Raw genomic sequence first — 15,392 nt, forward strand, 5'->3', positions numbered from 1 at the left:
TTGGTGATTTAAAACTTTAGTAATTTCCAATTAATATAAAGAATGATTTCAAGTTACTTTTTTATATTAATGTTCGCCCAACTGGACTATATGCCTATGGCAGAGTGCATTTGAATTCTGTCAGAAAATGAATTTGTCAATATTGAAAATAAAATTTTGTTTGTTTATATTTTTAACTATTTGTTTAGTTTGATGGATGGTATTGTTATCTTTACTTTATGTCATTTTTTTATTTTTTGACATTAAAAAATGAATTTACTTTTTAAAATCGTTTTTAAGTTAAAAACAAAGTGTAAGAAATGTTAAAATATTTTTAAAAACAAAAATTGCTTTTTTAAAGTGCATAAAATACTTAAAATGCTAAAATAAATAAATTTTTATTAAAATTTTATTGTCATATTAATTTATATCAAACTTTATCAAAATTGGTGAATGGAAAAATTTAAAACTGTTTAGTATTTAACTTAAACCCTTAAATCTTTACCAAAAATCAAATAATCCACCAAAATGAGCTCCTTAAAGTAGATAGTTCGTAATGACATGTTTTCGGACTACAAACATCTAATTCTGGGTATACACGCTTGATTGAGCATAATTATGACGTAGAACCTAAAAATTTTTACACAACGTAAGTCCTAAAGAGCAGTGTTCAGATTTTTATAAACAAAATTTTAGAAGAAATATTTTGGGGTAAATTTTAGAGTAAGTTTGGACAAAATAAATATTTTTAGCGCGTAATTTTTTTAAATTTATGTTAGATTGGTTATTCAACAGCGTTGAGCAGTTTGAGATAATAAAAACTATGTTATGCTTTCTAATTTTAAGCTGCTGATTAAGTGCTGGCACAGCAGGAGTTTATACCGTTTATAGCGCCCTAATCAAGGGCGCTACAGCATAAGATCAGCATATAAGGTTCGAACCCAGGACCTTATGTAGTGAAGCTAAGTTTTGACCACTACACCATATATTTTAATATTATTTTAAATAAATATTTAATTTTTTTTTAGCGTTTTTTTTAGTTTTGTATTTAATAAAAAATTATATAATTGTATAATGCTTGCTTCCTCTACTCCTATGACGTCACCACTGATGATGTCATCGTACCCGGTCACCGTGGCAACGGTGTCGCCCGCTTCGTCGTCACGCACCGACGCTTCACTCTCACCCAATCACGTGAACTCTCACTCGGAGATAACCCTTGACCTCCACAACTCACCGGTTGCTATGACCAATCCAATCTCTATGGAAACGAATGCGCATGCGCACAACAACACCGAGCGCAACGAAGCCGCGAACTCGATTCTTGCTCTAGAACATTCGCATCAGGACATCGTTCCATTGTATCCACTTATGACGTCACAACTGCCTCCGCAATACAATCCCGACACCATGCGACTTCAATCCGACGTCAGCTACGAAGCTCTTCAAGCTGTGACGTCACAATCAATCAATCATCAACACAATCATCCCCATGAGAACAATCACAACAACAATGGCGACGATCGACGTCATCACAATCTCTCACAATTGATGGGCGTGACGTCACAGCCTGTTGGTGACGTCACCGCGGTACCGTTTATGGGCGACATGCTCCCGCCACAATCTATGCATTCCTACAATCATAATGACGTCATAAACCGTGTGCAATCAAGCGATAACAACGTGCAAATGCCACCCATATACGTGCAAATGCAAAACGGGACAATTCAGGTAAATTTTGAAATAATTTTTTTTTTTTTTTAAAACTTAATTCGTGTCTAAATTTTAAAAATTTTTCCACTGTATTATAAAGTTGAAATTTTGTTTTACAAAACTGTACTTTGGTTTAAAGTTTCGATTAATTTGATGTCTTTTTATTTTTAAATTAAATTTTTTAGGTCATTTTCTTGCATATTTTTAAAAATATTCTTTTTTTTATTATTTTTTCCTATTTTTTCTATGCAAAATAAAATTAAAATTTTTTTTAAGGCGATCCCTTTTCAAACTGGAAATTCCAATTCTTCTGTTGCTGCTCAACTTGCTAATTTATCAGGAATTTCTCAGGTTGAAATAATCTCTTAAAATTTTCAACAATTTAAAATGAATTTGTAAAATTAAAACTCTATTTATATTAGTGGCCTTTGCTCTATTCTGTAAAATATATAAAAGTGCCAAATTTTTAATATTTTGTATTTAAAATTTTCAAATCTTTTTAAAATGTTGTTGGTTTCAGCCTCTGAACGGAGATTTTCAGCTTAACGGAGAAATTATTCAACAATCTGTCGAAGGTCTGGTCCCCCTAAATAACAACAACAACAACAATAATAACAATATTAACAACAACAACAGAACAAAAACAGGGAAAATGAAAAGTGGAATGAGGACTAGTAAAGGTTAGCTTGTTTTATGATTTCTATTTTTAATTACAGAGTAGAAATTTCAAATTAAAGATCATAGGTTGTAACTTTTACTCTTCAGGCTCTATATAATATTGGTCTATTTTCTATTCCTAATGTAATTTGCATAGCCTAGTATAAGGTAACTTTTTAACCCAGCTTATTCTAAAGATGGATTTAAATCAGTTAAAGTTAAATAAAATTTAGATAAAACATTTTAAATGTAATAGATAGTCGGGATATAACATAAAATATATTTTGAAGAAATTAAGTCAAATTCTTAGCCTTGACTTAAGTTATAGCCAAGAATATACCTTAACAAATCTAGTTAAATTTTTACTATTCGAAAGTATGTAAATTGTGTTTATTTAGATATTTCGTTTAGGACCTACAAGGTAAAATATTAAGATTGATTGTATTGTAATTTTGCTTCCATTATTCTACAAAGTCTCAGGCTCGGTTGACTTAAGATTAGTTCTAGTTATTTAACTTAAGATACTGCGACGCCAAAAACCTTAAAAACGGCGCCAAATTAAGCGACCAATGAATTTATAATACGACCACGAACACTATGACCCAAACATTGTTGTGGGTCACGTGACCTTGTTATTGGTGTTAGGACTGAATAGTTTTTCAGTCAATGGTACGAACGCTACATTGGTCTTCCGTATCGTAATATCGTATGTTTCAATGCGCTTCTATTTCGTCATAGTGCGTTGATAGTGCGGAAATAGAAAGGGAATTTACCATGTTTTGAAATCAGAATTCTGTTGTATATTATATTTATGTTTACAGCTTTTTCATTCGATTTTTGGCAAGATTAATACTTTTTTAGAAACCTTTAAATGACAGTTTATATCTTGAAATAATTTAAGTTATGTTTACTCGAACGTTTTAGCAATAATATTTAAAAATAAAATCCTCTATAAAAATGCTTTTAAAAATAATTTTTCAAGTTAAACGAATCAGAAAAACAGTTTTCTATTTGTGAGCTCAATAAAGTCCGATCAGGTTACCTGGTTACAGCTCGTTGCCAGGCAACAACAAACCGTGACTGGTCGGGGTTCAACAAAATTGCTGAAACTGGAATTTTTACTCCAAATATTTTGACTCGGAATCTTCAATCGAGCATTACGAGTTGATGAACCGAAAAGTTGATCTGAAAGATGGGAATTTGATAAAGATGGAACTCAAGTTAATAGAATTAAACAAAAAACATACCATCCAATATCAATAAACACCCTTTTTTCTACAATTTTATCAAAATAAGCACCAGCCATTGCAATTCAATTTATTGCTTCAATCTTTTATGACGTCACAATAGTCATTTTTCTCACAGGTGTCTGTTGACGCCAACTATCCTGCCGTGCAAGCAGCGCGTTCTGCTTCACTAAATCTTTCAGGTATGTTAAGTTTCGGTTTACCCCGCATTCACTGAAGCGAAACATCCATGCAGATCAAAAAACAATACCTCATTGTGACGTCAGCATTCTTTCTGGTTCGGATTAGGCTCGAGATGCTCAAGTCGTCACGTTTTTCAAGAAAACGTAAAATATTGATTTTTAAAACGCGATTTTTTTAAATGTAAGCTCTGTGACGTAACAGTTCGTTCGTTGTTTAAACAAACAAGGAGTTAAACGTGTAATAAAGTCAAAATTCCACCTGTGTTTACCTGTAATCAATTCGGGGGCCGGGATACGCGCCATTACCCACGCAATGACGTCACCACATACCCCATGAAGTCATCCGTGAAAAGACACGGTTTCCTGACTGCTCCAGTCATTTGTGACGTAATAGTGAGGTCAATAGAAGGTGGAATGGGTGAATGGAAATATTTTATTTTTGGATTTCGATATTTTTAAGTTCGAGGAAATCTTGTTTTTTTTGAGAGTTTTGAAATTTGAGTTTAATTTGTCCGTTCAGGGTTTTGAATCTGGAATTTTGCGTGAATTTAAATGGATTTTGTTTTTTTGGTGCAGCTGATATCCAAGTTTTTGCAACGTGTTATCTAAAAAAGTAAATCTATTGTATAAAACTTAAAAAAACATAAAGTAAAACGAATGTTACTTTGTTTACCTTATATTTCTAGATGTTACAAATGTTACTTTTTGTGTTTTTTTATTTTTACTTGAGGGTGCTACAGCATTAGGGCAATGGGGATTAAACCGACCTCATGGTGGTGTAGCAAGTGTTTTTTACCACTTTAAAAAAAAAACAATTTAACTTGTAACAAACTTTAAATATATTTTATTTTTATTGCATTATTTTTATTTTTTATTTGCTTTATAAAATATAAAACAATTTTTTTTTTAAACAAAGTAGTACTATAAATTAACGCAAGGGTTAATGCATTATTTAAAAAAATAGTGTCCGCGCGTTGGAGCTAGAGATACACTAAAATAAAAAAATTCTAGCGCAAATAGTAAATTTAATATTTTATTTAAATAGTAAGTTGATAAGAATTCTGCGAAATAACAAAATTAATTTATTTGTTTATAACTATTTTTACCAACGCAACATTTACATATTATTTTATGACTTTTAATAAAAAAATTTATTTTTAAACTATTAAAATTTTTTTTGACATTATTTGCTATAAGTCTAATGTTAAATATTTGTTACTTGTTAATTAAAACTTTTCCAAATTTTTTTATTCGTTATTTTTTCAGAATATATTTTTTTAAATAATTTAATAAAAAAAATATTTTGATTATGCAGAAATATGTCTTTCCAAAGGTCATATGGTCAATGGTCAAATCAAGTTAAAAAAATTCTCAAGTCTTAATTTTTTTGACATTTTTGTCTTAATACACTCCAGGCATTGACGTCACAATTCTTATTATTGTAAATTTATTTTCTTTATCATTCCTTGCCTGGGTGAACAGCTAGCCCTTAACTTCGATTCGCTTCATTGCGTATTCTTTTCGCTTCAGCGACTTAGAATACGAACCATAGCGAGTGTGTGTGCACGCGCGACGATTTCTTTTTTCTTCTTGTTTTATTGTTACATCACAAGCGATTCTAAGGTAGTCATGCGTAGCCAACTCGGAGCGACGCCGTGCTTTGAAAGCGCTGAAGACTTTCGGTAAAGGCAAGCTTTTATATTCTAGAATAACGAAACAATTTTTTTATTTTATTCTTTAGATTAAATGACACACAGATTGAATTAATTATTAGTTTTCAAAAAGTTTTGAGTTAGTTAGTATACTATCTAGTTGTCCGTAGTTCTTTGTTTTGTTTTGTAATTATTCTTGCGTAAAAAATGGTAGGAAATGCTTTGTTTTTAATTAGTTGAGGCGTAAAAATAAAATGCAAGTGTAAAGATTATTTAAATTAGATTAAATATTGATATGTTTTAAAATGATCGCGCTATTTTTTATTGTGTTTATTATTTTTGACCCATTAATTCTTTTTCGCGCGATTAGTCTCAAAGCAGCCAAAGCGCATTGGGCGTGACAAAATGGCGATTTCTAGGTATAGGCCAGTCAACATAGAGACCGTTTTCATCGAGTTTAATCGCGCTTTTAATGGCGATATATCAACGGTAAACCATTTGTATATTGTTAAACATGAATAAAAGACAATGTAGTTATGTTAAATGTTTCTAGAATGCAGTAGAACTTGATTAATACTCGCTTGGTTAACTTTTTAATCTATTCGGTTGAGTGAACAAAAAATCGGTAGAGCGAAATGATGATTCGGTTTATTGCACGCGCGACAATCAATTTTGATGCAATCCCAGCTGATCCTAACTTTGTTTACATTTTTCGTAACGATTTTGTAGTAAAGTTTAACAGTTTTTAGGTTTAGTTGCTAATGTTTAACGCACTTAAGGTTTTTACTTTAACTGCGGTTCCCCAAAATGGCGTTATCAAGGCCAAGTGATGATTGAAAGATAAGATAGTATTTGCTGTTTCAAAAAAGCGATTTATTAAATTAGTACGTCTAATTTAGTTTATAGCTTGTCTAATTTATCAACAATTTGATAATGATACTAGTTTTTTTAAAACAAACAAAGCTTTAAATGGGAGAAATTGCTTTTGTTTTACAGTATTTCACTTTACATTAAAGTTTGTTTAATTAAATAAAATATGGAAAATGTTAGTGGTGACCATGTCCAAGAAATTGAAGTTATTGAACAAGAAGAAGTTTTAATTGAACAGGAGGATGAAAATAAAATTGTAAATATCACAATTGAGACAGAAAATACAAGAAAAAGATCAGCGAAAAATGATGTGGAAGATTTACCAACTAAAGTGAAAAAACACGATAAACCAAAAGACTCTGATCCTGAGTTTGAAATCTCAGTTGAAAATGTTGATTCTGAGAATTCAGAAAAAGACAATTCACAAAATGAGGTTGCAGTTGTTGAACTGGAACAACATGGTTCAAATGTTGATCCCGAAAAAGAAATGCTCGAGCTTGCTGATGCTGCTGCGGCCGCAACACATTACACTGAAGAGGTCATAGTTCAAGACCCCTCCTCACAGTCAATATTAAACGATTTATCACAACTTGGTAACTCAAATGAATCTGGTCAGGTTCAAATTGTGGTTGAACAAGATGGTAGTTTAAAACCTGATCCTGATTACAACGAGCAAACTTTATCCTCGGGTGATAAAATCAACAATCAACCGACTAACACAGCAACTGTGGCAGCACCACAAGGAGTAAATCCAAGTATGATGAGTAATCTTCTACACACGGCTGCAGCGGTTGCAGCATCACAAAATGTGGCAGCTGCCACAGTCCAAGTCATACCTGGACAAGCGGCCGGCACAATACAACTTGTACCAGCATCAGAAGTACAAAAAACACAACAAATGATGGCATCGGGTATGCCACCGCAGGGTGGCCAAACAACTACAGATGATAACAAAACAACACAACCAGTTTTTACTTATTTGGTCACTAGTCAAGGCACTTTGATTGCTGCACATGCAAGCGATGGAACCGAATTAATATCTGGGTCTTCAACTCACAAAACAACAAAAAAACGAGGTCGAAAGTCAAGTAAAATGAGGACTAAAGAGCAGGAAGATGCAATGTCAAACCCCAATTTAAATGAAGATGATGACGGTAGAGTTCTGTTATTGTTAGAAAATCTATTTCACAGTTTAAAAGCCGATATTTCCTCAAATATATTAATCAAAAGTTAAAAATAAAGTTTTTTTTTAATTTTAGTTACACTGTTTAAGGTATAACATTAGGTGCACAAATGCATCTAGAAAACAAACAAAATAAAACCAATTTTTGCATAGATTACAATGTCTCAAGAAAATTACTTTTTAAACCACAAAAATTAACTTTTTATTTTCCTGCAGGTCATGGAAGTGGTGTAAACCAACTTGGTGGAATGTATGTGAATGGAAGACCCCTTCCTGAACCAATCAGACAGAGGATTGTCAACTTATCCCACCAAGGTGTTCGTCCTTGTGATATTTCCAGACAACTCAGAGTATCTCATGGATGTGTCAGTAAAATACTAGCAAGGTATAAATAATTGGGTTTTAGATTAAAATATCGCGTGTCAAATTACTTTACATAAAAAGTATAAAATATAACACTAAAATTATCATTTTAATAAGATAGCACTATATACAAACTATATATATTTAATGCCAAATTAATGTTTCCTTATTTTATTAAATTTAATATGAAAACCACTTTTATAATGAATTTAGATGTTAATAAATAAAAAGTAATTTAATATATTTTGTAGTTTTAGTTTTTTCTCTTTAAGGACTTTTTATCTTCTCTTAAGTATATGTTTTTTTTTATTACAGATATTATGAAACTGGTAGTATTCGGCCAGGTATAATAGGTGGCAGCAAACCTAAAGTTGCCACTAATGATGTTGTGTTAAAAATCACTGAATATAAGCGGGAAAATCCCACCATGTTTGCATGGGAAATAAGGGATAGATTGTTGGGAGATGGAATTTGCACGAGTGAAACTGTTCCAAGTGTATCATCAATAAACAGGTAATTAGTGGTTTGTAGAACTATATTTAGTTCTAACATATTCAATAGCCTATCTAAACTTTTTTGAAGCAAAAAACTTGATATGAAAAAAATTATTTCTGCAACAGACTTAGACTAACAAATTTTGTAGAATATATTAAGAAATTTTGAAACATTCACCAAAATACTTTTTTATCTTAACTTTTTTAAAACAAATAGTTATATAAAAAAAGGCATTTAAGCAACAGACCATTTGACTAATAAATTTTGAAGAATCTGTTAGTAAATATGTAACCAATAACTACAATACTTTAATCTTATAGCATTAGGTTGTCTAAATTGCTCATATAAAACATTAAAGCTAATTTTAAAACACTTAAAAAACTATGTAACAAATTTATAAGATTTATTTTTTTAAAGAATTGTTCGAAGTAAAACAGCAGAGTTTATGCGAGATAACCAACGTTTATCTGAACAAGCAAACATCCCTTCCCCTTTGCTTCAACACATTCCTAAAAGTATGTTTTACATTTTATTTCCAATATAATCGTGGTTTAGATTAAATTCATGCCCATTCAACAATTTGTTTTTATAATCAATTGAAGGATGAATCATTTTTTAAGCTAACATGAGGTTTTATTTTCTGGGAATTTAATTTATCATTATTTCTATTTGTTTTGAGTAATATTGATATTCATATTATATGTAAATAACAGAGAAATAATTCCTAAAAAATCATAAAAACAGTAAAATAGCCAATATATTTTCTATAAAATTATTAATTTAAAAAAAAAATCTTTAAATTTTCAGCAGAAAGAAAAAGATCCAACACTGCGCCCGGCAACAATGTTACTATCGGCAACCAGCAGGGAACCAATGGGAGCACAGTATCGAGTATTGACCTGGCAACCATGCAAATGTTGGGCACCAACAATGAACAACTTTCCCATTATGTTTCTGTGAACAACAGTAAGTTAAAATCCTAAAAAAATTTAGATTATTTATAAACATTTTGTGTTTTATTTTTTGTAAAAGCACAAAGCAGCGCAATACAAAAGTGGGATTGTTATTAATAAAAACGCTTTTGTAAGCTTAAAAACAAAATGAAAGCAGCGTTATCTGCTTCTTTGTAAAATTTTTAAAGGCCCCTTTATTGTTTAATTACTTTGTCGAAAATTTTAATTAGTATAACACATTTACACTTATACATAATTATAATTAAGATTAACAAAAAATTAACAAAATTGGTTAGTTAGATGTGGTGTATTAGTTAACTCTAGTTTATCAAAAAACTAACAAATCCTTTTAATTTAAGACACAATAACAAAACAAGAAGCAGTGACCACCAGTGCTGTGAGTTCAACTGACCAAACCAGGATTTTAAGTTTAAGTAATTTGCTTGGAATATCTCCTGGCCATGCTGCCCTACTTGCAAGTAACTCGCCTGGTAAGTATTGTAAAGAATGATTAATTTACACTTTTAAGTTGTATTTTTTGATCACTTGTATTTTATAGTTTTTTAATGAATTCTTTCTTGTACCTTATGGCCTTTGCTAATTCTATCTTTTTTACTAAACAATCTTAATTTTTTTCGACAGCCATATTGTACAAATGATTCAAAATATTTATTTGATAGTTTTTTTGTATTTAACAAAACTATCTTTAGCAAACACAAATGTTTAAGAACCGATTATTGAATTCATCACAAACACAATAGAAACGATCGTTTTACAATATTTTAGTCTTTATCTAATTTCAATATTAGTCTTTATCCAATTAACAAATTAACAAACTTTTTTTTAGCCTTTAACCAAGCTGCCACAGTGGTGGGAAACTCCCTGAACAACAACTCAACCACTAATAGCGAACCCCCTAAAATCACAAGCCCCCCAATTACAACGTTACCTACCGTTTTGGCATCATTACCTCTGGGTCAACAATACGAACTTCTTAAAACTGTTGAGGGGAGTTTAGTGGCTGTACAACAAGATTCTAAAGAGGTCAGCAAATTTTTTTTTGTTGGTTTCAATTACCTTATAACAGTATATATATTATTTTTTTGTATATAATTTTTTTTATTCATATCACCCCAAAGTGATAGGTTTTCATATATTTATTTAAAAAGAGTGTGGTTTTTGGGACTTGTTTTTAACTATCTGTAAATGCCAGGCTCAAGGGCAAATAATGTGGCATTAGTGCAGCTCAAACTCATAACCTTTTGGCTCATAGTATGCTGGCATGAGGGCCATAGTAATAACAAGTGTTAATCTTTATAATTATTTTAATTATTTGATTTTACTAGAAAACCTCTTCAACCCCTTCTAGTGTTGGAAATCAACAGATAATTATCAATTCCCAGGGTCAAATAATATCCCAGTCTCAAATAAGCACTCCTTCAAATAATGTGCTCACTAATGCAGCGGTAAGCCTATTACTATACTTTTATTATTTGTTTTAAAGAATGTATTTTGATTGTTTAACACTTTTTTCGATTTTTAGGGCCAGTTAATATTACCACAAGGTACTCAAGCCCAGTCTAACTTAATAGTGACATCTAGTGGACAGTTATTATCCAATGCTGTTCAAAGTTTGGCTTCAACTCAAAACAATGAGGTAAGCTATACACTGATTTATTATCATTAACCTTTATAAAATATTAAATTTAAATATTTTTTTGACATAATTTCTATTTTTTTTTTAGTTGGTGAACAATGTTGTTACGTTGGCAACCAATCAGGTGCTCTCTACCACCCCTGGTGTTGAGAAAAGTAAAGCACCGAGCCCCCCAATTTCAAGTGAGTTAAACAAGAAAATAAATTTGAATAAATATTAGTATATATTTAAAATAGGTGAAAAGTCTACTAATACATCATTTTTTTATATTTTTAATTAACCACAGACCAACAACAGAACTTGGTGACTTTAACCCAGCAGCAGATCCAGCAATTAGCAGCACAAGGAGTTGTAATTCAACCTTCCAATAACCTACAATATCAACCTTATATAGAACAACAACAACCAGAGGTAGAAAAAAAATTTTCTTTTTTGTTAAATTTCTTTATAATTTAAATTAAACACAGTAAATTGTGGATTCCTTTAAAAATGTATAAAAAATACAATCTTTAACCCTTGCTATTTTGTGTAATGACTATACATGAAAAATTGCATTTTATTTTTATGTATTATAACTACAATAAAATCTGCATGTTTTTAAAAAATGTTTTTAAATTTAAAAATCTTTCGTAAAGCATGTTTAGTTTACCTAAAAAACTTAACTCTTGCATGTTAAATTTTAAACTTCTATAACTATTAACACAGAAAACAGACCGTAGCGATCTTGTTAAAGTAATTGAGGACAAAGTACCAAAAACGGTCGAAATTTCTGAAGTTGAAAAAGAGATTGAAATTCCAGAGGTAGCTGTGATTAACAAAAAATTCCAAAAATGTCTAAAAAAATTACTGCAGTTAAAAAAAAAATTCTTGGATTTGCACTTGTTGACGTTACTTAACACGTTTTTAAAAATTTAACATTTCTTCTTCTTACCTTATTAGATTAATATTACTCCTATTAAATAGCTATGCATAAAACCTATTATGAATGCTTTAATAATGGTTCTTATTTATAACAAACTCTTTAAACTTTTTAGAAACAAACTCAACAACAAAATGAAAATCAATTTATACTTGCTGAAGACCAACAACAGTTATTCAAAGCATTACAAAATGGTAAATACTTTGTGCTTTTTATTTTTTAAAACTCCTTAATATACTTTTATTGGTTTATACATTTAAAACTTTAGAAACAATATTAATGTCCAATTTTAAAGCTGTTAAAATCAAAAAGCTGTTGTTTGTGGAGGTAATTGACTATGGGCAAATATCTGTTGTCACCTCATTATTACAAGCTATTTAAAAGTCACCAGCCAATTGTAATAATGCAACCTATAGAGCAGGCTTAAAAAGTAACATACAATTAGGTTACCATTAAAGTTACTTTATAATTCCAATAAGTTAACTAAATGTTATTATTTCAACAGCAATATTGGTGAAACAAGAACCTACAGAAGAAACTCTTCATAACATGAACCAACTCTTAGCTGCAGCCCAGCAACAACCTGTTGTATCAACTACTACTAGAGCAGGTTTGTTACAATAATCTTATGTTCTGTTTGTGCCCCATTGCTATACTTGTATTAATTTGCCATCTAAGTTTAAAGTGTTTAAATTTACTATTTTTTTAAGTTTTATTTACTTGTTGTTATTAAATTTAGGTTAACTCGACGTACAAAGCAAAATATTTAAATTACTATTTCACCTTTTTAATTAAAAATTGTTGTTCTAGAAACCAACACGAACAGCAACAATAGCAATCAACAACAACAACAAATCATAGCATCCAACCCCCAAGTTTTAACTCAGATACAGCAACTTACAAATAATCTACAACAACAAACACAACAGCAAGGGATTGTACAGGTTTGTACTTGTTTAAATAATAACTGTATATTTTTTCATAGGTTTAATGAGTTTTGGTACATAAATAATAACTAGCCGATTTCCTGCCTAATGGGTTTGCTTTATATTTGTAATAAAATGGTTGTAACACTCATCTAATACCTTTCTGTAGTAGTTACCCATGCCCATTTGTGGCAGTTTAGGTTTGTTTGAAAGTCACTAAGTTAAAAATACTTCATCTACTAATCTCCATTATATAAGTCTATAGCCATTTATAAAATAATTTTACTCTTTTGTGTTTACATAACATAACAAGAAGCTACTTTTGTAAGGGTTTTAAAGTTTGAAAGTCTTAGATCACTTTGCTTAAGCTTTATTAGACTCACAGCACAATAGATCGTATACTAAACTCCATTTTGTCTTTTTAAGCTTGTTTTTTATTAAATTTATTTTAAAACAATTTCTATTTTTGTAGATCTTGTCTGCGGCTGCTCAGTTACAACAACAACAAAACACCAGCAACAACAACAGCAATAACAGCAATAATCTACAACAACAATTAGCTGTTGCACAAATGTTATCGGCAGCTAACAATGGAAACAACCCTAGGTTTGTAAAATCTTTATAAAACAAAACAAATGTTTTTAATGGTTAGTTTTTGATAACAAATATATATATATTAAAGCTTAGTGGACAATATGTAAATATGTATATAAATATATATATGTGTGGTGTACATGTAAAGGCATACAAAAAAATAAAACTGCTGTTCGCACATGTAAATCCTCACTGGCAAGTTTTAGTAGGGAGTTGTGACCACAACACTAAAATTAAATGACCATCTGTAGGGCGGTCTATCGATTATTATTAACTAATGCAATAAGACCTTTCATCGATTAAATATTTACTAAATATAATTTTTCCTTTAAATGGAGTAACCAATGATAAAATTTTATGAATACAAATTTTACTGATTTTATAAAACTGACATTAAACTTATAAAAAATTAATTTTACAGACCTGTGAGTCAACTCCAATTAAACGCTGGAACATTAACTGAACTCCAACCAGTTAGTTCTTTATTAAGCCAACTCAGACCTCAAACCCAAACTACTTTTCCTGCCACAAGTAAGTATTGAAAATACCTTAAAGTAATATTTTATAAAAGTTTAATTTAAGTTAATGCATTAATTAAATAAAAATTACAGGACTATTTCTTATATTAACACAAAATTTACTTATTAGGGGTTAGTATGGGCCAGCCAATAACTGCCACCGCTCTTCCCTCCCTAGTGTTGCCCCCGGCAACAGTAACCGGGATTTCTCCACATGCAAGTGTCATCCAAGGGGCTTCCCCAAGCTCGCAACCTTTCACGACGATATACAGTGAGGCTTGGAAGTTAGCGAACGGGATTTCAAGAGGTAAAAATTTAAATTTTTTTAAGTGCTATATTGGAGAGTTTTACAATTTTGTAAGTGATGTATATAGCATGTTAGTATGGTTGACACTAAATCATAAAATGGCTTTAGAACCTTTAAAAAATGTCTGTGGTACTTACAATTTAGTTTTCAAAAATACTGGAAAATGATGAAAATTAAAAATCAGGTCACCATATATTTTCGTGTGACGTAGAAAGTACTAAGTAGCGTAGTGAATGTATACAAGCTAGTACTTCTACATTATCACAAACAGGGCTTCCCGCTTTGTAAAAGTAATTTTTTTTTAGCTTCAAGTTTAAATCTAAATTGATGTTCTCCTGCAGGCACTCCACCTATAGCTCATGGTGATGTTCCAACCCCACCAAGTGTAGATTCAAATAAGAAATAATAACCACAAGTGGGAGTGAGAGTGAATCATTCACTGATGTCGGACCAAGAAGTGGGAAATAGTTATGCAAAAAAATGAAAAAAAAAACAGTTTTTGTAAACCATGAAAAATTAACCCCAGTTTACAATCAAGTTTTAAGTTTTTAGTCATTTTTTACAGCTTTCAATTTTTAATTTTGTACTTTTTTCAGAACTGGATATTTAACTTAAAAAAAAATTGGATTTTTTTAGGGGATTGTTTATTATTGTTAGTTGGTTGTTTTTGCCATTTTTCTTGTTTTTCTGCCATTGCAAATATATTGTAGCTACCAAGCGCTATGATTTGCACTACTTTGTACAATATGTTTAACAAAATGTATCCAATAAACAAATGTTATTGTTCATAAGAAAATAAAGGTTTAACAAAAAACTTTGGCGGTGTTTTTAATTTATTTATTCTTGATGTGGCTTAACATCAAAGAATTTTTTAAGGAACATGAAGTAAGACTTCATGATTTAGGTGATTATCAGGCAACTATTAAAAATATTTTTTACTTCTGTCATTATTAAGCGCAATATGAAAAATTTACTAGGATCTAATAATTTTCTTTAAAATATTTGTATTATTAGTTAGCAACTACTAAATGGTCGAATTTTTAACTTTACATTTATCAGCAGGTTACCATTAAAAAAATTATGGTCGCAATACAAGATTATTGCGCACTATGTGTATGCCATTTTAATTTTTTTGCCAAAATACCTATAACAATTCCTGGTCGTTTTAGGGGGGCAA

The 15,392-nt window shown here is 30.5% G+C and overlaps 1 protein-coding gene and 1 pseudogene across 2 annotated transcripts; both read left to right on the forward strand.

The window, feature by feature from the left end:
- Positions 1-1,014: 1,014 nt before the first annotated feature.
- Positions 1,015-6,538, forward strand: LOC145763570 (uncharacterized). The gene is made up of 4 exons (XM_082575037.1): positions 1,015-1,710; positions 1,969-2,043; positions 2,213-2,372; positions 6,427-6,538. The coding sequence occupies exons 1-4, from the start codon at positions 1,054-1,056 to the stop codon at positions 6,453-6,455; spliced, it is 921 nt and encodes a 306-aa protein (XP_082431163.1). The 5' UTR covers positions 1,015-1,053; the 3' UTR covers positions 6,456-6,538.
- LOC145763571 (uncharacterized) lies at positions 6,467-15,023 on the forward strand (annotated as a pseudogene). Its single transcript, XR_014288436.1, has 19 exons — positions 6,467-7,454; positions 7,700-7,868; positions 8,162-8,359; positions 8,759-8,856; positions 9,149-9,334; positions 9,669-9,785; positions 10,142-10,338; positions 10,641-10,760; positions 10,838-10,951; positions 11,040-11,133; positions 11,238-11,362; positions 11,657-11,752; positions 11,986-12,064; positions 12,376-12,480; positions 12,681-12,814; positions 13,269-13,402; positions 13,812-13,921; positions 14,039-14,215; positions 14,557-15,023. The product of XR_014288436.1 is annotated as an uncharacterized LOC145763571 (transcript).
- Positions 15,024-15,392: the final 369 nt, after the last annotated feature.

Source organism: Corella eumyota, chromosome 1 (genome assembly GCF_963082875.1).
Source record: "Corella eumyota chromosome 1, kaCorEumy4.1, whole genome shotgun sequence".
Classification (NCBI taxonomy): Eukaryota; Metazoa; Chordata; class Ascidiacea; order Phlebobranchia; family Corellidae; genus Corella; species Corella eumyota.